This window comes from Haliotis cracherodii, unplaced genomic scaffold, assembly GCF_022045235.1.
Source record: "Haliotis cracherodii isolate W230 unplaced genomic scaffold, xgHalCrac1.p SCAF_1, whole genome shotgun sequence".
Classification (NCBI taxonomy): domain Eukaryota; kingdom Metazoa; phylum Mollusca; class Gastropoda; order Lepetellida; family Haliotidae; genus Haliotis; species Haliotis cracherodii.
The window spans coordinates 86,361,288-86,388,051 of record NW_027266264.1 but is presented as its reverse complement, the minus strand read 5'-3'; the positions used below and the strand labels follow the sequence as shown (position 1 = coordinate 86,388,051).

The 26,764-nt window shown below is 38.2% G+C and overlaps 1 protein-coding gene across 2 annotated transcripts; it reads right to left on the bottom strand.

Annotated features, from left to right (window-relative positions):
• Positions 1–2,421: 2,421 nt before the first annotated feature.
• Positions 2,422–26,764, bottom strand: LOC139453684 (myocyte-specific enhancer factor 2A-like). 2 transcript variants are annotated; one of them, XM_071235162.1, is made up of 10 exons: positions 26,619–26,764; positions 26,303–26,382; positions 13,777–13,850; positions 12,364–12,567; positions 11,343–11,483; positions 8,704–8,896; positions 7,956–8,104; positions 6,793–6,889; positions 5,576–5,699; positions 2,422–5,045 (listed from the first exon to the last, which is right to left on the bottom strand). In XM_071235162.1, exons 3-10 carry the CDS (start codon positions 13,828–13,830, stop codon positions 4,847–4,849), a joined length of 1,161 nt encoding a protein of 386 aa, XP_071091263.1. In that variant the 5' UTR covers positions 13,831–13,850; positions 26,303–26,382; positions 26,619–26,764; the 3' UTR covers positions 2,422–4,846. The 2 variants fall into 2 exon arrangements, with proteins under 2 accessions (XP_071091263.1, XP_071091269.1); XM_071235168.1 differs by lacking the exons at positions 26,303–26,382; positions 26,619–26,764 and adding an exon at positions 16,413–16,465.

Genomic DNA, 26,764 nt, shown 5'->3' with positions numbered 1-26,764 from the left:
GTGTTTCAAGTTTTCAAGCAGTTATTTTTTTATACATCCTTAATATCTGATGATATACTTCTTTTCAAAGATTATGCTAAAAAATGAGCTAAAACTATTGCCACAATTATTAACAAAAATACTTAGATTGGTTTCACAAAGTAATGTTTGATACTCATTACTGTAATATATGGCTCTTTCTACTGTGGAGCCTTGTCTTTATTGTTTCCATCTTTCTACTTGTTTTGAAAAAAAAGGATTGTTTAGTTGAGAAAATATAATGTGCAAACAAGAGAAATTAAATTAAAGATTGATAAAACGTAACAAGCTAAAATTTCATCATCATATGCATACACCTGTGAAAGTATCGTGAATCCATCCAGCAATAACAAATGTTTGTAATAATGTAGAGGAGTTAATCACCGACTACAATGAACACTTGTCCTCAGAACCTGTGATCAAACCTGAAGGTCATAGAGACCTCTGCAATCCTACTTCGTCTTTACAGTCATCAAACCATGTTGTCAATATTCAAATAGGTGCATTCAGATTAAGGCAAATTATTCCTGCACAACCTTTAGCAATGACACATGAACTTATGAATAATGAAAACAAAAATAGTCAATGTTAGGATCTTGTATTTGAATGAAATGGAGGTTAAATCTGTGATGATTGAGTGACACGGCTCCATGGTTGGTGTGGAGATGCTGCACAGTCCATGCATTATTGGCCTGAACGGCATACAGGGGAAATGAGTCTACAGCTGATGAGGAGTTAATCAAGCAATTCACAAACTGTCTAGTGCTGGGCCCCGTTCAACAAATTGATCTTAGAGCTACGACTATCCTAAGCCTAGGTTAAAGTATGGGACTTACGATGATGATCTTAGAGCTACAACTATCCTAAGCCTAGGTTAAAGTATGGGACTTACGATGATGATCTTAGAGCTATGACTATCCTAAGCCTAGGTTAAAGTATGGGACTTACGATGATAATCTTTCGTAAGTCCACGTTAAAGATTGGGAGTTACGATGATGATAGAGCTAAAACTATTGAAAGCCAAGGTTAAACTATGGGAGTTACGATGATCTTAGCGCTAAGATCACTTTGTTGAAAGGTGCCCTGGTGAAATATATGGCACAAGAACATCACCTGCGCCAGTCAGATGATCAAGTGTACAGTCAGGCGTATATAAAAAAATGTATATTTCCTGTTCTGCTATGACGATATACATGATATGCATCCACTGTATGATACAATGTCAGAGGGTTGAAACCAATAGACGAGTGAAATCTACATGTGGTAATACTTGTCACACTAGTATAAGAAATAAGCTAGTCAATAACATCTGCCTATACAAACATCACACTACTGTACAAGTCTTATAGATCTAATGGATGAAAAGTGTCAAAACCATAATATTCACAAGAGTAATACAACAATCTGATGATATAATTCAAAGAGATGTTTCTATTATATGAGAGTGAGACTCTAAATATGAGTGAAAATGATAAGTAGACAGGTCTGCAGAACAAAATGGATTTGTATAACAACTCTTCTTATAATTTTCAAAAATAGATTTGCCTTTCTACATATACACACACGTAATGAATTGGTGTTAATCAACTGAGCACATCAAGGGATCGGTCCATGTTTCACCAGGAACTGAGAGGGTAGTAAAACTATATTTTATATTTCATGACTACATCCACCATTGTGAAAAGCAATTATGGAATCTCTGAACATGTTCACAGGAATTGTTCCGCCCCACCTGCGACTGCAAAAGAGAGTTTGCAAATGTTGCACTATCCTGCTATTCCCCACCATCTGTTTTCACAGAGTATAACATGGTTTACTGTTCCGGCTCTTGTATTGACTGTTTTCGTTAGTTACTAAGCATTATTTTAAAATACAGTAAATTTTGACAAGAAACATTTGTCAGCTGAATGACAATAGCGTACACATGTACCACAGTTGCACCTGCCTTTCCGTTTATGAAAATAGTAGTTTTGGACTGTTGTATCCCTCAAAACTTACAAAAACTGTTTTGGACATTACACGCAAGTTTATACAAATAACTATCCTTTTGTATAATTGTTTCTGTGTGTAATTCATGGACATTTTTCACAGCAATTCCACCTAGTCAAACAGTCGGCACCTTAACACAATGCTGCCACTATCCAAGGATTGTAATGTTAGCCAAAATTTGGTTTCGATGTCATAACCAAGAACAGCTAGTTGCAGTTTTAAGTCAGGCCATAGTCTCACTGTAGACTGAGGATTGTTCTATTGGGTGAGTCAGCCCGACTCCATGTACTATGTGTACTATGTGTACGATGGGTGAGTCAGCCCGACTCCGTGTACTATGTGTACGATGGGTGAGTCAGCACGACTCCGTGTACTATGTGTACGATGGGTGAGTCAGCACGACTCCGTGTACTATGTGTACGATGTGTACTATGTGTACGATGGGTGAGTTGTACCAGTCTCATCAAGTTTCACCTGGGTTCGCAAAGTTTGATGGAAACACTAAACAGGTTATATATTTATTGATTTAACTTCCAATAATATAACTAACCCAATGCTGGAATTCCTGTTGCCAAATTCTCAAAAACATTTTCAAGTTTTATTGCATGAAATTCATATTATTTATTGAATTTATTTCATCAGATAAGATAAGATAAGAACTTTCTTTACCGCATACCATCTCTGATATGGGTTGTTATATTTGACAAAAAATAAAAAAGTTTAAAATCTTGAAACATTGTAACAGACTACACCAAATGAACACAGAGTTTAAGTACATTGGCTCCTAAAACATATTATGCATTTTCAAATGCACTTAACTTGGAAATTTAAATGACATTAGGTACTTGATGACATATGTATTCCTGATAAAACATGGATGACATACAAATATTGCTTTGTATATGTAACGTGAAGTCTGTGAAACTCCGATGGGGGGGGGGTATACGACTAATAACCCTACGTGGTATAGGTTAACAATCCTTAATAACACACAATAACAACCCACTCTCTCACTCGGACATGCAAGTGTGTATCTACAATACACCTGATAATTTACATTGCCATAGCAACTGGTCATTTGTTAAGGGGGCAACTTTGAATTTTTCATACATACACATTATTTTACTTAAATCCCTGTTGGTAACTATGGTAATACTTATTGAATCTAAGGTTTTGATCCTTCTCAATTACAGATTATCTGAACATAAAGCCCAGTTATTCAAGGCAGTACAACAACTCGTCAGTAATGTGTTCTAACTTACCCTATACATGGTTCTCTTTCGATGAACACATGTCTAAATTGGCACAATTTTAATTTCAGATGTTATTGCCTAAATGCCTGGATTCTTTAACCAATTATTAAGAAGATAACCTTGATGTTAAAATAGTGAAAATAACAAAAAACACACTATTGGTTTCATTAAAAAGAAAATCTTTACCTCTCAAAAGGATCATGGGATAAAAAGAACTGTGTGGGAGTCACTCCGAAGTCCCTCCAGTTTGGGGCATTAATAGCCTTACTTAAAACCGATGGGTGGAAGAGCTCTCTTCACACACATAACAAATGACCAGTTCCTACAAGGATGGAAACAACAGACAGGCCTTGTTGGTCGGCAATGAGTACATTTCCTTCAGGACAACATCAGTCAAATAATTCAAACAAAGAAGACTGAGACATGCCTTGATAAAGATACAGACATAGTGATGTCCGCCGCCTCCAACCTTGCAGTGGCCGAGTTCTGAAGATGTTTTGTCAGTCAGAAACTGTACACTAATATTATACATAGCACTGGTGGCGGGAGATGCTTCAAACCCCTATCAAACACTATTGATAATGAAAACTTGGTATATTGTACTGTACATAAACATCATAAACAAATTCTATGATTAGAAATTCTAAAAGGTTTTATATTGTAGCTTACAATTTCCCCCCAAAGTAACGGTGATAAAATCACATAAAACTTAACAACGTTTTACACACATAAAAACAAGATGCCATTTCTCAATTTTGCCAAATACTACATTTTAATAGAAATTAATTTGAACATTTTTTCATCTCATTGTGTAAAAAGTTGACACACCGACAAAGAGGTGTCAGTATTTGTTAACAAAGTCTGAGAGACAGAAGGGGCCGGTCTCAGATGATAATACACTTTTCAACAAGTCCCACGCATGTGAGTAAGGCATTCGTAGCATCACAGATGGGTCCTCTCTTGTACTTGGCCAAGTTGGAAATGTAAGAATCAGCTTGCAATAACACACTGATGACAATGTAATGTAAGATGTCAACATGAAAATGTTACCAATATTTAATAAAGTCCAGTGATTAGTTTTTCCTTTAAATGATTCAATTTCTGGTGTAAACGTAAGAGTGGCAGGTATTGAAGTGCAATGGGCTTTGTTTGCTCTATAGACACGTGGCAAGCAGCGTACTTCGTTATACTGTTACCGTCATTGTCGTACTCCACAAGGAACAAAATGTGAGCAGTTAACTAGTTGTATACTACACACCATTTGATAGGGATACCAAGCTATTTCAGTTTGTTTTAAAACTGAAAGATAACAATGTGTGCTGTTGTCTATAAGTTGACACAAAACTGAAAATGCATCAGTTTCATGGCATAGTGGAAGATTATTCACATGACATCTCCTAGATCAGTCCCATTAAGACTCTCAGAATATCCCTGTCAAAAGTTGAGTAGTATGTTCCACTGATGAGCTATAGCATCCGTTAGTACACAGAATATACACTTGTATCAAACAGGTTCACATCCCCTATCAGTGCTATATATCTCAAAATGCACCCCATAATTTACATTCCACCTATAGCAAAGCTGCATCAACCATCTCGACTCCGCTTCTCTGGCGGTTCATCGGACGCTCCGGGGGAAGGCGTGGGTCTAGTTTGACCTTGACCATGTGCATTCGAGGAGTTAGGTGACACCGGCTCGGTTTTTATACCCATTCCTGCTGTTCGAACGGGTAATGTGGTTGTTAAAATGGGCACTCCCGATGTTGTAGCAAATGTTAATGAACCCCTGAAAGAAACAAACCAAACAATAAAGAAACTACTTGTACTACAAACAATTATAATCAACAGTGTTCACAACAAAATCAAGCCAAATGTCTGTGTGAGATTTGGAGAAAATGAATGCTGTTTTACAGTCAGCATTATTCCAGTTACATGAGTGAGTTACATGAGTGAGTTACATGAGTGAGTTACATGAGTGAGTGAGTGAGTGAGCGAGCGAGCGTTTCCGCCGCTTTCAGCAATATTCCAGCAATATCACAGCGGGGGACACCAGAAATGAGCTTCACACATTGTAGCCATGTGGGGAATCGAACCCGGGTCTTCAACATGACGAGCGTACGCTTTAACCATTAGGCTACCCCACCACCCCAGTTACATTGCTGAGTCAATGCACCTGGGCCAGAGTGTAATAAGCAGAAACTGTTAACATGTATGTTTCCATATCTTGTACTGAATCCATGGGAATATAAATAGGTGTGCTGCTGGATCATCAATGACAAGTTTGAGGATCATGGCAGGAGCGTGGAAGTGACATACCCTGGTGTGAACTGTAGACCAGACGCTTGGACAGCTGCAGTAAGTGGGCCAGGACATTGACCTGTTGACCATTGAACAAGGGGAGACAACCCTGTCAGGTCTGCACTTGTTAGCTGGAACTCGCCTGCAAGGGAAGAAAGGACAACCTGTCAGACAGACTTCACTAGTTTTTTTCCAGAAGCGAGATTAAATCCAACATTGACCTTATAATCAGTTCAGCTGTCCATGAAGATAAACCTGCTGCGTCTTGCAAGCCCAAGCTGACACTTCTCCGACGTGAGGAATGTTGGAATGACAGACCCCACATTTCTTATCACACCTCAATGTTGACGCCATACTTACGCACAATCAAAATATACAAACTGATTTTGATAATTTACATAAACGAAAAGAATCAAAACAAAGCAAACTGAACAGTAATCCGAAAGTAAACAAAACAACAAGAAAGTATATGAACTTAAAGTGTAACTGTAAATTGTTGAGCCTTTTGAATGAACTCTGGTCATGTTGGAGAAAATAACGATAATTCAAAATAACGTCTATAGTTTATGTGCACACAAACTCCTTCCCAGTGCTTGACAGCTTATCTCACTTTAAATGTGAAGGGACCATTACAAGAATCTTGAAATGTGCCCTCCAACCCTGCAGTGACATAACATATTTTTAGGTATGTATTTGAGAATGTCAATACAGTAAATTGGAAACAGGTAGAAGAGTATTAACAATCAGCCATTTGAGAGTTCAACTCTATGCATGGTTGTGGATATCTAGCAGTGACTGATGGCAGTGATAATATAGAGAGCTCCACTATAGGGTTATTGTCTATTGCCTTCCATGCCCTAAGGGAGGTAACTCTACAGAGGTCAACAATACAGACGACACATGTACCACACTCAAAAATAATATATTCTTTTAGAGTATCCCGAACAGTAGCATATGGCTACTGTATTCTGGAAGTGGAGTCGGAGTTTATGTTTAAATTATTAACTATTATTTTCTTTAGATTTGCAACAGAGTTGCCATCTATAATGTAAGTGGGGTATCTTGTAGTCCTTGAGATTGCTCCCTCTGAATAATCTTAGCTAAGATCGCTTTGTGCAAGTGGGCCCAGGACTCCTTGCCTATCTTGATTGTTTTCAAACACTGTTCCAACCTTAAGTAAATGTCACTAGTCCCCGCTGATCTCCTAATTTCAAACACAGCCAGTGTTTTCTCACCTGACAGTAGGGACGTTGGTATGGACGGATTCGTGTTAGCAGCCGGTGTAGCCATTGTGGACACTACAGGAGTTTCCAGCGTCGTTCGAGGATGACCCTGGTGAACATGACATCCACATTAGATGTGAACTGTTGTGCATCATATATAGAGCCAAAGTCTGATGTCGGATAAAACAATTCCATAAGTTTTGGGACATAAAACACTGAGAAATCAGGCAGGTTTATTCTACTGGATGGAAACCTTGCAGGGTCATTGACTCCCCATCCCTTAAGATATTTAGCCAACATCACACTTTTGAATTGGTCCCTAAGTAAAGTTTGTTAACATCTTAACGATTATGTTGGTGCTATGACTTAATCAAACTTAATGTTTGGCGATGGTACAAACAGACATTTTCTGTTTCACAATAGATTGAATCTGACTACTATTCCAGCTATATGAAGGCAGTCTGTAAATAATCATGTCTGGACCAGACAATCCAGTGATTAATATCATGAGCATCGATCCACGTAATTGGGATCGATGACATGTATCAACCAAGTCAGCGAGCCTGACCACCCGATCCCGTTAGTCGCCTTTTACGACAAGCATAGTCACCTTTTACAGCAAGTATGGATTGCTGAAGACCTTTTTCACCCCGGGGTCTTCACGGGCCCGAGCAGCATCTGAGTCCTATCATGGCAGCTCTCAATGTGGGGGGAAATGGGTCTTCAGGAGATGAGAGGATCATCATCGGGTGCAATCTGTGACCCCTGACAGGCAGATCCTGGCAACGCCTTAGACGATTGGGACCCAAATAGGAACATACACCCGAAACACAAGCGTCACAACGTGTGGTGTCACCCTGGGCAAGGGACTCCGTTCACCAATCAGGGACAGATGCCGTATAAGTGAGGTGGATGTAAAACGCCTGGAGGCAGTATTGGTTGTATTCTCCCCAGGGAGTTCAGAATGATAACTGGAATGCATATGAATCCACTGATCGGGAAACAAGTATAAACTGCATTTTATCAGAGATGTCTGGATAAGGGCGGTATTAAAATGTATAATAGAGTAGCGTTGATGAAGTCTAATTCCCTGCTAACACAGATTCCATGCAAATGTGAGGACAACATGTTGGGGTTTAATTATTTGCCAGTTTTGGCTGACGAACAGGACTCACCAAATTGGGTTGTCGGTCTGGTATGAGCACTTTCAGGTTTGGTTTCTTTGCTCCAGCGGTTTCACCTGGTGATTCTCGAGGGGCTGGCGAGGTGCTAGGTGGCGCTGGCGATGTCCTCGCAGGTAGAGGACTGGATGTTAATCGGACACCTGAAACACAGTGTGTTTATAATGTTGTGTCTCAGGTACAGAAGACACAAGTATGGCTGTCCTGATGTTACATCAGATAGGATTTGCATACTGGCAAGGCTGCGCACACGTGTAAAAAGCAAGAACCAGTTCGGGGTTGTAGGAATTTGGCCAATACGGGGATGATTATCTTAATGTGTATGTGCAAATGTGTGTATGGAGATATATACTTTATACTTATATTTATTGAAACAGAGCCTTTACCTGGATGAAACCTTCACAGAAAAATCAGGCGTTTTCCAGATTAACATTCGTACAGTAAACTACATATATAACGAAGTGAAAGGGACCACTAACTTTAGTAAGTTATAACCGTAGTTCGTTATAAGCATATATACAGAAAATATACAGCAAATGGCCACGACCAAGAAATAAGTGTCTAATATCAGTCAGTTTGTTTTAAGCCTGTTCGTTATAAACATATTTTACTGCAATTTGTAATGTCTATTATACCTTTCTTCAACAAGAATTGTTATTTCACGCCTACACATCTCTTTGCCAGATACATGGACAGTGAATATGCCACGCCAGTGCAAGCCCACCCTCACTCACTCACTCACCTGATCCTCCCGAGGGACTTGCAGAGTTGGACACGGGGGTCCCAGGGGGCTGCAGAAGGACAACAGTGGGGGCCACACTGGCCCCTGCGGCTGTCTGAGTGACGGCTGTTGTGGTGAACGTCTGGGAGGAGCTGAACTGTGACTGCACCGGTACTGCCACAGGCATCGGCGTGGGCTGGAACGTGGCCAGGTTCTGTAGCCAGAGGAAATCTCATACAATACATAGCGGGATTCCAACTGACCCGGTGATCGGTCGCCATTATGTGTTGTAGGAACAGCAGCTATTGTGAACACAATACCATTACAGACCAAGAAGTGTACCCAGGCCCAATATGTATGAGAGAGTGAATATTGTCAAATGCAAGTCAGTACTATTTAGCTTAATCAAGTCAGTCTGGAAATAATCAATCAAGGCAGCCATGGCACTGTAGCCCACCTGGATATGTAGTCAACAGTTTAAATATCAACAAAGGCAGACACTTAGAACACTAACATCTATTGCTTTCTCAGGAGAAACCCGAGCTACAGATAAGCAGCGTATTTGTGTAAAATACCCCCCATAAATATTCAAAAACAAATAACTTTCACACAAGTTTTACAGAAACGCATGCATTAAATGAAAAACCCAATGTGTAAAAACAGCACACGTAAATACACAATGACGCTTTTTCAGCATGTGTACAACAAAGCAAATTTCCGAAACATAATTACAAGCTAATTTACTTTCCGAGTCAGGCCTGTACATATAGAACCGTTATATATGTCGAAAACGTTATTTCATTTTTTTTAAATCTTAAAATGTTCTCTCATTTTGGGAAAAACCCAATAGAATGATGAATACATGAGTGAAAAAATATTGGTTACCCAATGAAATATGTAATAACCCAATCAAAATGGAAACCTTCGAGTAAAAACTCAATTGGTCAAAAAGTTAACTGGAGCTCTAAGAAACAACCATGCAAAGTTCAGCTACCTCAGCCCAATATGCCTTTTGAGAGAAAGTAAGAGCCTGATGAAAACAAGGTCAAAAGTTTGCACATACATATGTTTGAAACTGAGCAATTACCAAATTTTACTACATTCTTAACGAAAAAGGTAGAGTAAAAGTAACGGTCACATATAGAATTTGTCAGCTATGAAACATGCCGACATTGACTCTCTACTATGAAGACAATGAATAGATAACTGAATATTTTTACAAAGGAAACATACATTAATTACAACTTATTTAATTCTTGGAATACATTTTTGAAATTGCTAATTTCCATGTTAAAAATTGTACCTAATTTTATCATGAATATGAAATCACAAAAACGTAAGGTCTGTTGCATGATCATAATTTTGCAGGTCAGTAAAAGTTATGTTTAGCCTTACGTTAAAGTCATAGGTATAGACTTGTTTGTTTGTCTGTTGTTTAACGCCGCGCTCAACAATATTCCAGCAATATGAAAGCGGTCTGTCATTTCCTTCATAAGCTTATTCATTTGCAGTCTGTAAATAATCGAGTCAGGACCAGACAATCCAGTGATTTACATGTGCATCGATCCATGCAATTGGATATGATGACGTGCATCAACCAAGTCAGATAGCCTGACCACCCGATCCCGTTAGTCACCTCTTACGACAAGCTTAGTCGCCTTTAACGGAAAGCATGGGTTGCTGAAGACCTATTCTACCTCGGATGTTCCCGGGGAATGTTTGTTTCACTCTACAGTATATGCAGTGAATGTTTCAATCTTAGTATGGGTAAGATAACTTGGTAAAGAAGCTGGTCAGGGAGCACTTATAAGAGTGGTTTTTTTTGTGTGCAATGACCAAAACTGACCTGCATTGTCTGTACTGAAATACTCTCACATATAGACCCCTTGGCACTAAGGTCTTCACACAACTTCTGTGGAGCAGACATTTCGGGGTGTCCACCCACATGTTATTGGCAAATAGTCATACTTTCTATGGAGAGTGGCCAATCTTTAAGATGACAGACAACCAACACAAGGCCCTTGGGTAAATCATGACCTTATTAATCCAAACAATGGGAAATGTTAAAATTAGTTTTGCAACCCTGAAACAACATGAAGTTCCTGCGGCAAACTCCTGTGTCAACTGCACAACCTTGCTATTAGGTGTGTGGCTATTCCTAAATAGCAGCTGTTCATTATTTTCATCACAGTTTACAGGAATGTGAAACCAGGACATTTTCTATTTTCTACACAACATGAAACTACAGATCTCATTATATCTGCATTAATGCATTTAAAGCATTTTCACATAATGAGAAAGTCCTCGTATTTGCAATGTTCCCCCAATCAATGCTTTCTGACTGAATAAATACCAAGGATGCATGCTCAGGGACAGTGGTGACTTGGTGTTACACCATTGCCACAGAAGAACTCCAGAATGCGAACTTGCATTTCGGAATTACGGAAACATTTTGAAGGTACATGTATTTAGCAAGTGTATAACATTTAACACATGATAAAAATTGCTGTCTGAAAACACCCGATATACCGAGCATTAAAACATGATATTGTGACACATATAGAAAGAATTAACCTCAATTTACCGATATACCAGTAATACAGCGCACCCTTAGAAGGCAGGCAGCTATTTCTGACACAGATCCTACCCCTTCTGCCTACCTTGACTCCCCCGTGCTGCATGACCCGAGCGTATTCCTGATCTATCCGCTTGTAGGATTCCTCTGTGCGTGGCGTCAATGTGTAGTCCTCGTCCTCGCCATCCATGGAGTCATTGCCTCTGTGCTCTTTCTTACTGAGCAGCTGGAACACACACACTTTCAGTATAAGAACATTTGCAACTTCAGTTGGACCCCCAAAGAAACAAAGAGGATACTTGTGTTTCTGGCAACACTACTGGTCCACTATTTCACTTTCAACCCTTTAATCGTCACAAGACTGTGACCTGTTAAAAAACATCATAAAAGCTATTATTCAAAACAAAACAGGACAAAAATTAATATCCCCCAACATAGGTCACATTAGAAATTTGTTCGTTCATATAGTATGAATATAAAATGTAAAAGGGTCCTATAAAGCCTCAAAAAGCACTTGGTTCGCCTCATGTCATCAGAAAAATGATTAAATGTGAAATTAATACACATAAAAGGACCTTTCTCTGGAAAAATTAACTCAGTCTTGATAAGTATATCTTAGATAGCTAACTTCAGCAGTTTCTAAAAAACTTGTCCCCATTGCACCAAGTAAAATTACATGGATCAAGGGCCATAAATCTGTAAAAAAACATTCTTTTACGGCACCAATTTTCGAAATCAGTCTTGACAAGTATCTCCTAAATAAGCATGAAAATGTTCATGCAAATAACTTCAGTAGTTTCTAAGAAAAGTTGTCCCCATTTCATGCAGTATGCACTAAGTTGAAAAGCACGGAGCAACGGCCATAACTCTGTAAGAAATGAATTAATGGCCCCAATTTTCGAACTCATTTGAGATCATGACCAGTAACATCAGAGTGTAAAATCTGTGTGTAAATGGTCCCCTTCGAGAAGCGAACTGAAGAACGGACTCCGCTCCTATATCCCCCCCCGCCCCATACTTCGTGGCAGGGCATACAAGCCTGTTCAATTGTCAGGGCAGAAACAGTATTCTACACGAAGTCCCTGGCCAGTAGCTGAGGTACTCACATCGACGATGTCCTTGTTGGTTTGGCTGACCACGGTGTCGTTATACTCTGTGTACTTGAGCAATACTTTGTCCATGTCGGAGCTGGCATATTGATAGAGCTTGTTGTTGCTGGTGAAGATGATGAGGGCAATTTCACAGTCACATAGAACACTCAGTTCGTATGCTTTCTTCATCAAACCAAATTTGCGCTTGGTGAACGTCACCTGATAATAAACAGAAGACACTATGAACCACAAAAGCCTGTTTACTTACTATGCTACAGAGTTTCTTGTCGAGCATATCCCAAATTATAAAAGTTATAAACAAAACATAATCTAATTGTTCACCGGCTTGACTCTGATATGAAAGAATAATTACCATTCCAATTACCCAGCATATTCCTGACCCTGACAATCCTGTCGAAAATTTTGAGGCTTTTGCCTGTATTCCAGAATTGAATGTCTTTAAGTAATGCTAAGGTTTTTGATCAGTGAAGTCAAAACAAAAGCTTTTTCACATTTTATGTTAAGGAAAGGATGGTTAGTGTGGAGTGTAAATTACACATACCATTCTTCCCTGATGAACTGAAGAAATAGAGCTCCAATGTTGCCTATTTTGCTATTCGTATTTAACAACAGTGAAGGGGTCCCTGACATAACCATATATTCCATTTACATAATTACAGAATGAGGGGACCCTTTGATGAAACTACTATCATAGAAAATCATCGACTTCATAGACTTCAGTAGGCCCTTGTTTTCTAGCCTTGTCAGTGTGTGAAATTAACATTCACTCAGCACGATTGAAAATCTCATACATCTTTCAATAGTTTTATCTGCATTGACAAAAATTTTAAATGCTGTATTGCTTGTATAAAATTGTCTGCCGTACCTAAAAATGTCAGTAAAATAATCTCCGTATTGGGAAGAGGTTAAATAAACAACGAAGTATGAAAAAAACCATAATAACTGCTTTCTCATTTCCAAAATAGGGCGGGGGGTGGGGGCATGGCCAGAAACCTTTGATTGTGGTTTTAAATCCCCGTTCGCCCCGATCATGTTTCTAGGTTTGTCAGCACCATACCCGGGCTTGTGGGTTTCACCGAAGTGGTAAACATCTGAGACCTGCATCACTTCGGGCTTTCCTCCCACAGTTAAGCTGACACGCCATGATATAACTGGAATACTGTTAAAAGCGGCGTTAATCCCAACTCACACCAATTCCAAAACAGGAAAACATTGACACTACTACTCTATCTTAAAGGCATTTTTTCTTGCTGCTTGTGACAACCTAAGGCTTAGCATCACAATGAGAGTGAAAGTGAGCTCATTTCATTTCCCATTTCCATGAATCAAACAATCTCCCAGCACCACATCCTGCTTCGAGCTACACATGCAGGACGTCCTGCTGTACAGGACATAGAGGGACAATACCTGCCGATTCCTCTCGTCATTAATGCGAGCAATCTGTATCTTCTTTCTGCCCATTTTGTTTCAGGATGGTCTCTCTGAAATTCGAGAAAATACTAAGGATAAGTCCCACATTCATTACCAATCTTATCATGCTTATGAAACTTTATAATGATGTATGTTACTTAACAGTGGAGTGTTACACATGTTCACACCAGTTTTAGGCATAGTTTAACCATGATCACTGATGTTTTCTGTACAAAATGAGTAATATACACAAGAAAATATGGACTATCATGCATATTTATGTCTTATAGGGGGGTGCTCATAAATATTATTGTTATACCTCTATTAAGAATCTTGCATTTCCATTGGATAGTCAATTGACGAGGTCGATATGCAAAAACAAGGACCATCAGGCCACACCCCTTCTGCGAGTTGACCTGACTGCGGTCAAGTTTTATGGAGCACGGTGCCGTTGTACAAAACAACCTTAGCGCAACAACTGTCGTCAGTCTATGTTAAGGTATGGGAGTTATGATCACCTTAGGGCAAAGATGGCTTTGTACAACGGCACCCAGGCAGTTATAACGGAGAACATGGATCATTCATCGGTATATGGTGTAATACAGTTCTGCTGCTAGCAATGTTCCAACATAACTAGGGACACCAAATTTGGTCTTTGCACAGTGTACCCACTGGAGGATTCCATCTGCTTGATGAGCCAATATCAAAATATCAACCGAAAAATAGTCAACGTATTGATAATGATTATCGATAACAATTATTGACACCACATTAATAGCACTCTGACAGCATTACAAAGAACATAATATATTTTAGGTTTAGTCAATACAGTAATTTATGTATACAACGAACAAGCTCATAACAAACTGACGGAAATACATTTTTTTGTCCTGTCCATTTGCTGTATATATACTTATAACAAATTATAAAAATTAGCGGTTCCTTTGAGTTCATTATAACCATAGTATAATGTAATTGTTATGGTTTTTCATACATGTAAACTGGGACGTATCTTGGATTCAAAACTAAGTGACCTTGACAAGCAAATTGTGAAACAAGTATTATTTGTTCAAAATTGGGAGTTTATATAGGTATTTTCTTAATTTCTATTGACATTATTAACATTACATCTGATGCAATAATGTAAAACAAAGCATGAAAGCATCTTGTTCTTTATTGGCCCTGACTTGGTTACGATTATCAGCCTCTCACCCGGTCAACATAAACCCCTGGTTAGTCCTATCTCCCAGCCCTTCCCCATTACCAACACTACAAAGACTGTCTATTACTGTCTTTGACACAATATCATAATGTAAGTTTGCAAAGGTTCAGCAAATTTTAATATAGTATTTAGAAAGATATATTTTAACTGCAAACTTATGAACGGAATTGCTTTATCGATTAGACAGACTGACATTCGATAATCGTTTGGATGGTCCAGATTGATGAACTAACGGATTATTCAGTCCACCGCAAGTATCGGGAAACACAAGACTGGGCCCTGTCGACCATGGCACTGTTACTACAGGCTTCAGTGTTAACTCCCTCACCATGTAGTATCAATAACCCAGAGCCCATCAATATCCATCAACACATGTACTGTGATAAACATACAGTGGATTTGCTGGAGATAAATGGGATATTTTTATGCTTTTTGCAAATTATAATAGGATATTTGTTTAAACCTTTACAACTCAGAAATATTGTTAGGACATTGTGTAGAACAATCTGTCAATGTCCTAGATTCTGAACCCATCAGAAACCCTGACATTGTATCAAATAACTTAATGACTTAAAATGAATGTTCAAATGGCATATCAAACAGACATAGAGGCCTGGCCATTACACATTACCATAACTCAGTTTCAGAAACAAAGAATGAACAACAATCTTAGGGGCCCCCAATTAAACACTCCTCCAGAAAGCCTCAAGGCCAACTTCACATCTAATACTAGAAAATGGTTTGATCAGGATATAATCATATTAGAGCTCTCCAATTACCTGAACTCTTCAAGCACATATCTATTCCAATAGTAAATGCAGGTATGACACAATCATAACAGGGGTGTATTTATAGGCATGATAAGTGTATCACATAACACAGGTACTGCAGGGCTAGGTCTCCAGGCCAACATACACAGAACGAACAGGCAAGATAACACTATCAACAAGATTAAGAAAACTGACAACCACATGCAATAGTATTTCTTTGTTATCAAATAAAATATCCCTCATTGGAGCAGATTATTTTTGTCTGACCTACATGAGGCAACACAATAAACCAGCATTTGGGATGAAACTTCTGACCAGCCTATCCCTTGAAAACATGAAGCAGGAAGCTGTTATCCATAAAACTTCCTGATGTTGAAAACTCACTTTTTACGTCCAGAAACAAAGAATTACCTAATAAGATGACAGATCTATATAAAGATTTCTATGTCACTCATGTCCAAACCAGGAAGAAGCATTGTGGGGGAAAAATCTGACTCAAAAATAGATATATCTAAACTAGATAACCCAAACACTGTGAAAACATCACTAGAGTCTTCAAAGTCCCACAAGGACCAGCTTCACAGAGGAAAGGACATCCCTGGATATGTAAACACAGCCCGTGAACACATTGAAACACTGACCTTCATTCAACAACTTCTCCCCACAGTGAAAGAAAATGTCTGCCAAGCTTGTGTCATGATAGAGGGGAATCCCCTGCTAAAAATAGCAATGACATCAGTGCATTGAGCCAGCTTGTCCGATCATGACACAGCCACATGCAGACATTTTGTCTGTGCAGTGGACACATCATTGGGCCACAATGTCACTTGGCAAACAATGGTAAAGTGATTATTGATCTGACACCAGCCATTCTGTCTCCCAGCACTAAAGTGATGTGAGGATTTTATTCCAAATCACTGAACAATTCTTTAACTGAGATTAACACTCACAAGCTTCAGTGGTATCTTCAGTTGAACTTAAACCAACATCTACTCCCGGCACTTTCCATTGAAAGGAAACTTATTAATTCCTTCACTGAACTGTGTATGGAGCTTCAGAACAACAGTCTATAGGCTTCCGACAAATTGTTCATAAATGTTTAAAATACTTTTCATTCAAAACATCATTAATGCAGAAAAATGTCCTTTCAATTATTTACAAACTTATTAAGATGTGATAGGGTTTTTTGTCTCCTACCACCAACATAATCGAATCATTCAGTACTTAGCACAATCCTGAGAATCTGCCAATAAAACATTTGCCAGCATATTGTCTTCACTAGCTCATGCAGCACATATATCATGTACAATAAACCTTGAGGCTAATGCAGTTATTGCATAGAAACAATGTATCAAGGAACAGCTGCATCTCTTGCATGTCCCTCATGCATCTTGTACACCAGTTGTTGATTTAACTCCGAAATCTGCAATATTCCAGCTGTATGACGGCGGTCTGTAAATTTCATAATAATAAAGTCTGCACCAGACAATCCAAAGATTAACATGAGCATCAATCTACTCAATTGGGATACAATGACATGCACCAACCAAGTCAGCGAGCCTGACCACCCAATCCCATTAGTCACCTCTAACAACAAGCATAGTATCCCTTTCCGGCAAGCATGGGTTGCTTGAGACCTATTCTATCCCAGATCTTCACAGGTACACACAAGAATTGACAACACAATGAATGTGACATTGGTATGTGTAGGGCTGCAACAAACATACTATGAAGCGTATGATTCGTATCACGAATATAGGGTTACGAATATGAAAATTAATTCATGAATACAATAACCATTCAGCAGCTGATGTTTTATTTGTTATATTCAGTGAAGCAATAACAACATAAATTATTTGACATGGTTTGTTGATTATTAATACATTATACATTTATATACTGCACTTATCCAGGTACTAGTATCTGCTCAAATGCGACAATGACCACTGACCACAATATTGTCAAATTAAGTAGTATAAGAGTGTTGTCTTTAGAAGAAATCTATGCATAGTAATGTGTTCTTATGGGTATTTTTATGTAAATGCACATGCCATAAGCAATGTGATTTTATATCTTGATATTGATGTATCAGTAACATTTTTGTTACTGTATCAATACATATAAATGAATATCGATACCAAATTAATACTTCACAGTCACAGAAAAGTTTACAAGACTACGATGGTTAAGATGACACAACAGAGAATATAATTTTAAACCTATAATGGATCAGCCAAGGTCATATTTAGCATTAAGCTAAACATGACAAAGTCGAACAGATCGTAACAAATATCTAAGGACGCATAATCAAGACAATGAAAGTCAAATAACAGAGATTCAAATTGTAATCCTATGTTGGTTTCTTCCTTGTTTCATGCTGCATAACATTGAAGTGAAGCCCTGTTTGTCCGCACGCCGTTAAACCAGAAACCTCCTTACAACACGTTCATCGCAGAGATTGATAAACAGTTGAAATGGTTAAACTGATATTACCAAGTGTCATGACCCATTAATCCTTAAATTGGTAATCCAGACAACTTCCGAGGAAACTGGGGTTGCACTGCATATGACAGCAGGCTGTAAATAATGGGGGCTGGAACAGACAATCCAGTGATTAATACCATGAGCAACAATCCATACCTATCACCGGTCTAAAAATCAACATCTGTCAGACGCATTGTCATTGATTGCTTTGCTTCATTTGGGTCGTTGTTCCAGCACTTCCAATAGGCACAACAACAGTTATCATCTGACATTAACCAACTGTGCTGTGTGCAACTCATGAACTGTCAATATTTTGAGGGGGAAAAAGGTCCTCTATTTAATGTGATGTGGATGTGACAGCTCGACATGAAACAGGCATATCTTGAGTTGTCTTATTATGCCGGACCTCGCGATATTATATGATAGAAAAACAGGAATATAACAAGGATTCAAAATTATATGCACTTGTTGGGTAAATTGGGAAAGAAATTTTGTTTAAATTTTGTATCTTTTAAAACTTCTTAAATTCAGAAGTTTTTGCAACAAGGTACATATTAAACTAATTTAATCATCTAAAAAAAACATAACACAGTAAATATGACCACATAATATGAAGTTTACACAATATCTGGCTTTTCCATTGGACGAGAGGCAAAATTGATATAATAAGCGTATTAACGACACATCTTAATGTACATGTGTTTTTACACGACTGTATTCTTGAAAGTGTATTCTTTCAAATTCCTGGAGATATGCTTGGGAATTACCTTGCATGAATAAATACAGTGAGTTGTTTTTAGCCATACTCCAGCTATATCATGGCAGGGGACACCAGAAACAGGATTCACAAATTTACCCATGTGGGGAAGCGACCTGGGACAGAGGCATGACTAGGCTACCCAGCAGCCCTGAATATACACTGAAGCGTTGTTTCTGATCATTTGGACACCTTAATCTTTAATTCAGTGCTTTTGCATTCAATTACAAAAAATTAGAGTATTTAATTGCATGCATGTGGTCAAACATCCTCATTGTCGACAATTCTGTGTATCATGGAACGTGCTCACACAGGGCACTGTCTTTATCAGCTGATGAATGGCAACAAATACAACTTCAAACCCTAAATGAAGTCACACAAAGTGAAAATTAATTCTCAAATAAACATGAATTGGGAAATTTTTAATTTGTGAATTGATACTGATAGACAAAGGGTTCCAATCCCAGTACCATAAAATACTTTAACAGCAGTTTTATTACAGGTGGTATGTCACAATGAGGCTACGACACAATGGTAAAAGTATCCCGTTACTATGGATATGATATGATCATATACCGATACTTTTATTTCATAAGCTGATTTTTGTTCCTTTTGCAGATGAATAACAACCCTGAATCATTAGTGTTTAAATTTTGAAGACTGAAGATGGAATATTATATTGCAGAAGCATATAGGTGAGGGAACACTGTGAATGTTATGCTATTAATACCCAACCAGGAAATACTAGAGAATCTGCACTGGTTGTTGAACATTATTCACAATTTTACACCAATATAACTTGTTGTATATTGTACTGCAGGGGTAGACACCACTGGTCACCAGTTAGTCCTGAGTATCATTTCAAATTACTGGTCATGTAAAATAACTAGATTAGATTTTGGAAGAAAACAAGAAGTCTGTCTAGATTTTCTCTAGTTTCGGACTGACGGACTCATGGCTGTGTCCATCCCTGTATTGAGTGTATAATGACAGGGGTTGTAAATAGATGTATTGTATTGTGGGCTTCATATTGCTATATCTTTACACCAATAGTTGATATACAATGTATTCTTTTAACATCCAAACAAAGCACAAACCTACTTATTCCTATGGTGTGCCCTATTTATCAGTTTACAACTTGGAAAATACCATAGTCGACAAAATAAGCGCTCTCAAAATTAGAAATAGGGGGCTCTTATTAGAATATTAATTTGGTGAAAAAAACAGATTTTATAGATAAATTTCGTGGTTTATGCTGACAGCCTGAAATGTTTATTACGACAGATATATTTTTCAAGAATTTAATTACCAATAATAAAGGGTGAATATATCACACGAGTGCGTATTATATGCGAAAAGGGGTCGGAAGGTGTGCTAATTGGGATTGTTCAATAGCCAATATATTAACATACCTCGATGTGGGTTTATTAAATCGGCGCACTTATTATGTCAAATACGGTAAGTCAATCATAAAGTAAATGATTCTGGTATGCAAGTCACTGCTTTGAACAGAGAGCGATTTGTTACAAGGATCACCACACACCTTTCACAAGTTATTAGAAACCCATAAATGCAGCTTCCCTCTTTGTAACAATCTTTGTAAAAAATATCATTAGTATTTACAGCCAAGTGCCATCCAGGTGCAACTTTTGTATTGATGCAAAATGATACAAGCTGCATGTATGCAAGGACCATGTCCAATCGTTTGAAAGGAGACTGTTCATACCATCGAGGTATTATTATGTGCATTAGTTCGCAAGTCCTTGTGAGCATCATTGACTGAACTTCTAAATTTAATAAATTAATTTGTAAAAAAAGTCAAAGGTGTTAGTATGTTGGCAATCAGTTTATTCAATTACTTGTTTATCAACAGGTGACAGACAAGGTGTCTGAAAAATGGGGGTAGGAGTTGGGTGCACATCCTGATGTTCATGTACCCTCTGTACTGCTGATCTAGTCATTCCCTTTCACCTGATGTGTCATCTTCCCAAGGCAGGGGAGTAAACTGACCATGGGAAGATGTTGACATATGATCACCATTCAAGACTAACTTCCACATCAGAGCCCTAATGATGAAAGCAAACACATGCTGAGAAGGTCCCAAGATTCAAAAACTACTGTATAGTATATACCATTTATCACAGTAACGTTTAGCTTAGTCATTGATACAAACAATATGCTGAAATAGCATTTATTATGAACCAATGAAATTACAAAATGTATTTACTGAGAGTTAAGCATTGCACGTCCAATATAAAAACGGGTTCTCACTGACTTGTTGGTACTAATAAACAATGTTATTCCAGACAATGAATGTTTTTGTGTCCTAATTATCAAGATACAAATACTAATGGCTTTGATTCTCTGTTCGCCACAAATGTTGCACACGCCACCATCTTCTCACAGCTCAAGAATATGAAAGTGAAACAAGGTACAATGTACCAAACCCTGCTGAATCTGTGAAGAAACTCTACTTGAATATGTACTGTCACGTCTGCTCACAGCTCAAGAATATGAAAGTGAAACAAGGTACAATGTACCAAACCCTGCTGAATCTGTGAAGAAACTCTACTTGAATATGTACTGTCACGTCTGCTCACAGCTCAAGAATATGAAAGTGAAAAAAGGTACAATGTACCAAACCCTGCTGAATCTGTGAAGAAACTCTTCTTGAATATGTACTGTCACGTCTGCTCACAGCTCAAGAATATGAAAGTGAAACAATGTACAATGTACCAAACCCTGCTGAATCTGTGAAGAAACTCTACTTGAATATGTACTGTCACGTCTGCTCACAGCTCAAGAATATGAAAGTGAAACAAGGTACTACAATGTACCAAACCCTGATGAATCATAGAAGAAACTCTACTTGAGTATGTTTACTCTTCTTGTCGATCCATAGATAACAGACTGATTAGACTATGGTTACATTGTTTAATTTTGCTTGACAATCTCATCACAACTTCTCTATCATATTTGTTTGTTGTTAACACCTTAAGACCATGTTAGGCATTTTGCAAACCATCACTGAAGACTTATTTGTTATGATCTCAAGCAATAAACATGATAAACTCTGTTCCTTTGCAATTAAAAAGAAGAAAAGAGGTTCTGTAAAAGAATTAAGCAAGTAATTAGATTGGCCTAGCTTTCAACATGGAAGCCATTTAGTTAAGTTTGGTTGGCAATTTTCCAATTATAAATTAGTAGGATGGCAACTGTCCAGTGTTGAGACGAATGAGCTGTACTTGCTGTGTTCCCACTGTAAGCCCTATGGGGATATCAAGAATGTCCAGCCAGGTAACGGCCTATCAAAGTATTATCAATCAGCATTGTCCACCCCATCTCAACTTTGTCTTAAATAGCTTAAGCACAGGTAACGGAGTATATTCATTACAAAGCTTTTACAAGTTTACAGCATTCCAAATGGATAGTAGGCCGGTCACATGACAGTTAAACTGACGTTCATAAGTATATGAACACACTTTGATATTTATACATTTTTACAACATTTTCTTCCACAAATGATATAATTACTGCCCGACAACTTTCCCATTCCTGGGCAAACCCTGCAAATTCAATAGTTCGAGTAAATTCAGAATCCTTGTTAGTAATATCTTAAGACACCTTTAATGAACAACACACTTTGATGTTCCTAAATTTTTCACAAGATTTTCTTCTAGAAATGATGCAATCACTGCCAGATTACTTCTAAATTAATGGACAAACCCTCCCAATTCCATAGCACGAATAAATTCAAGACTGTTCTTAGTTATCCTTTACCTAGACATGTTTTGCTTAGAATATATACAAGAAATATTAGAAAAGGTTCGAGTTCAGACTGTATCAGCATGGAGAAGTCAGCAATAATACAGGGTTGGTCCAGATTTGTCCTCAGTTTTTTTGCTTGTTGTTAAACGCTGCACTCAGCGATATTCCAGCTATGGGACGGTGGTCTATAATCAAGACTGGACCAGACAATCCATTGATTGACATCATGAGCATCGATCTATTCATTTGGGACACGATGACATGCATCAACCAAGCAAGTAAACCTGATCACTGATCCTGTTAGTCACCTCTTACAAAGATTTGTCCTTAACAAATTCAATTCAACTTTTTACTTAGTGAGCGATTGTTATCGATACGTGTAGCTAGAAGTAAAAATTTGCGTTCCATCGATGAATCATCCCACTTTCAAGTTAAATCCTGATGGTCATGTACCAGTAACAATAACACCTAATTGCCACTCGTACAGTGAGAACACATTGGAAATCTCTCCCATAGCAATGATCGTGTTGGTCATTGTGATGTCTTGTACTTAAAGTCAAAGTATTATAAAACAATGTGTCGAGTAGACATGACCGATGGCTGAAAGTCTGACACATGTCGCATGACAATTGTGACCCAAACAGGGAGAAAAGGGGCACTATGGGTGCTAGGATACAATTGTGTTTTGACGTTAAAGACATTTAACGTCAATTCACTTTAGTGAAGGTCGCCTTGTGTGATGTTATGTTATCACTGTAATAAATATTTGAACGTAAAGCTTGTGAATTGTATTGTTTAGTTCTGAAATGCCCGTGAAGATCCGGGGTAGAATAGATCTTCAGCAACCCATGCTTGCCGTAAAAGGCGACTATGCTTGTCGTAAAAGGCGACTAACGGGATCGGGTGGTCAGACTCGCTGACTTGGGTGATGCATGTCATCGATTCCAATTGCGTAGATCGATGCTCATGATATTAATCACTTGATTATTTACAGACCTCCATCATATAGCTGGAATATTGCTGAGTGCGGCGTTATACAACGAACCAACCAACCAAGCTGAAGTTTACAAATATCATGAAAAGTCAAAATGTGATTTTTCACCCATAAGGTTGGTCACAATTCTTGGCACATGTAGTGGGATGTTATCTGAGCACTCACTGATCTGAGCCGTCGCTGTTCACCCACTTGATGGTACCAGGACACTGACTGGTTAAAAATAGTGACTACACTGTAAAGTGGTCAAATGTATTACAAGTGATGTAATTTACGGAAATCTTTGAAATATTTAGGATGAATGTATGTAAAATGAAACGACATGACAGGTAGAAGGATACAGTCATATTGCACTCATGTAATAATGTAATTACCTTCATGGTTATAATTCATAACCATATTTCATTATCTTTTGTTTTTATTTTGTGTTTGTTGTTTTAAGACGCAGTCCGCAATATTCCAGCTACATGACGGCGGTCTGTACATAATCAAGTCTGGACCATGGATCTACACAATTGGGATGTTATGACATGCATCAGCCAGGTGAGCGAGTCTGAACACCCGATCCCGTGAGTCACCTCAGACAACAAGCACAGTTGCTGCCTCTTACAACAAGCATGGGTTGCTCAAGACCCATTCTCTACCTGGATCTTTCATATACAGGCATTCATGAATACATCAACTTTGAACAAAGTGAAAGAAGTTAATACATAAAGAAACAACAATGTTGTACAAATTAAGGTGTGATGAAGCAGTACTGATTGTGCAGATTGCACTTACGTTTGATCTTGGAATATTACTTTTAATGTCAGATTACAATCTGTGTCCAAAACCTTTTTGGGTCACTAGTTTGAACATGTCACTTTTCATCATTTGGCGAAAACATAAGTAGTCTGTGCCAAAAGCTGTTGAATCTACTAGCCTAAACGTGGCTCTTACCACCACTGTTCAGAAGATTTCAGTGTTATCATATGGACTAGTATTAGCTGAGCCTACTAGATCCAGAGCTCCAGATAAGCATTTGGTGTTGTTGGTATTTTACCCATGCATTTTAAAATCATTGGGTATCAGTAATTCTATCTGGGTATTCAAATTTCTGTTACCCATTAGTTTTTACACATGTGGGTATTTAAGTTAAATATTTAAAAAAAAAAACACTATTCATCTAGTTCCTGCAAACTGGTGTCGTGTGGGTTCGAGAACTTTATCGGACTCAAAAATACCACAATACTTCCACAAGAAAGTATGATGGCAAATGATCATGATGTAACTGTCATCGTGGAGTTTGGCAAGGTTGACGAAATGCCCGTTTCTAGTTTCAAAATAAGTTGCTGATTTGCAAATCGAATACGCAGGGTTACTTCACAATATTTTGATGATACGCACAAGTTTTTTTTGTAGCGTATCTGTAATGTTCGTTGCGTATTTGAAATGCTTGGATTTTATTTTACTGCGTTTTTCTGCATTTCTGATGCGTATTTCACGCAGATCTGTAGCTCTGTAGACCAAACAGAATGTTACTAGACTTGGTCATCAGACAGTGACTAATAGCTGAAGTTGACTGTTAGTGATGAGGAAGTTGATATTCACATTGGATGTTGTCTTTCTAGAAGGATGATCTATTGATGTTTTGATAATGCAGATGCATATCATGATTTTTAGTTTAACCTTAAAACACAAAACATGGCATTTAACTCTATTTGCTGGTGACCAATGAAGATCCGGGCTACAATAGGTCTTCAGCAACCCATGCTTGCCGTAAAAGGTGACTATGCTTGTCGTAACATGCGACTAACGGGATTGGGTAGTCAGGCTCGCTGACTTGGTTGATGCATGTCATCGTATCCCAAATGTCCGGATTGATGCTCATGATGGCAATCACTGAACTATCTGGTCCAGACTTGATTATTTACAGACCGCAGTCATATAGCTGGAATATTGCGGAGTGCAACATTAAACAACAAACAAACTATTTGCTGGTGTTTATATGGTAGCTACACTACATAAAATGTAGTTGCCTGCAAACCTGTATCATTTAGAACCAAACATGTACATCATATCTGTCTTACTTTGCAGATTCTCTTCGCCTCTTTGGGGTATACTGATTTAGATAGGATTGATTGTCAAGGTGCAGTTGTCACCATCCCATCAATAATCAATGAGACAATAGTCCAAACTTTGGGGAATATTAAGGTCATCCAAGAGGATACATCTATCAATAAATTTATAAATAAAATCTACATAAGGAGACTAACAGAGCTAAACTTTAAACACATAATATAGATATCAATGATTGGGGAGATATCTCCACGTAACACACTTAGGCCTATGTAACAGCTTAATGTAAATATGACCTAGGAATTTCTATACAAAGTTTGCTGATAGCTGACAAATCAACAATGAAAAGTGTTTTTTCCTGGTCATTGTAGCATGCTTGGGAACTGAAATATATAGGTAACTGACATTGACGCCTTACGTATCTTAAAGACTGTGGTCTCCGAAACGGAGTTAAAACCCCACAAACTCACCCAAGCAGAGAAGTAGCCAAATATGTCAAGGTCTGTGCCTGTAAACTTCAAACTTCTTGGTGACACAATTTGATGATGATCTGTCAGAACAGAGAAATGAAGGCATTGAAAACGTTGTCAAAGTGATTCGTGACAGCACATGACATCAACAACCCGAAGGGAAGCGTACGAAAACGACATGGGAGACGGCATAGTCGAGAAGCGAACACAGCGGCTTGGCGACTCAAATTCCTCCTCAAAGTACGAAGCCATTTTTCCTCGGAAAGCCCGACAACTTTACACAACACCATTTCGACTAAGTTTCCATCAATCTTACCAAAACAATACCACGAGATGAGCAAAAATATCCGTGCGGTGTCTATTTTTAGTGTCCAGTAAAATGTTGCTCAGTGAAAAATCTACAACTTGTGCTATTTTAGGGAATGGAAATTACGATGGTATTTATAGCTATTTCCAATATGG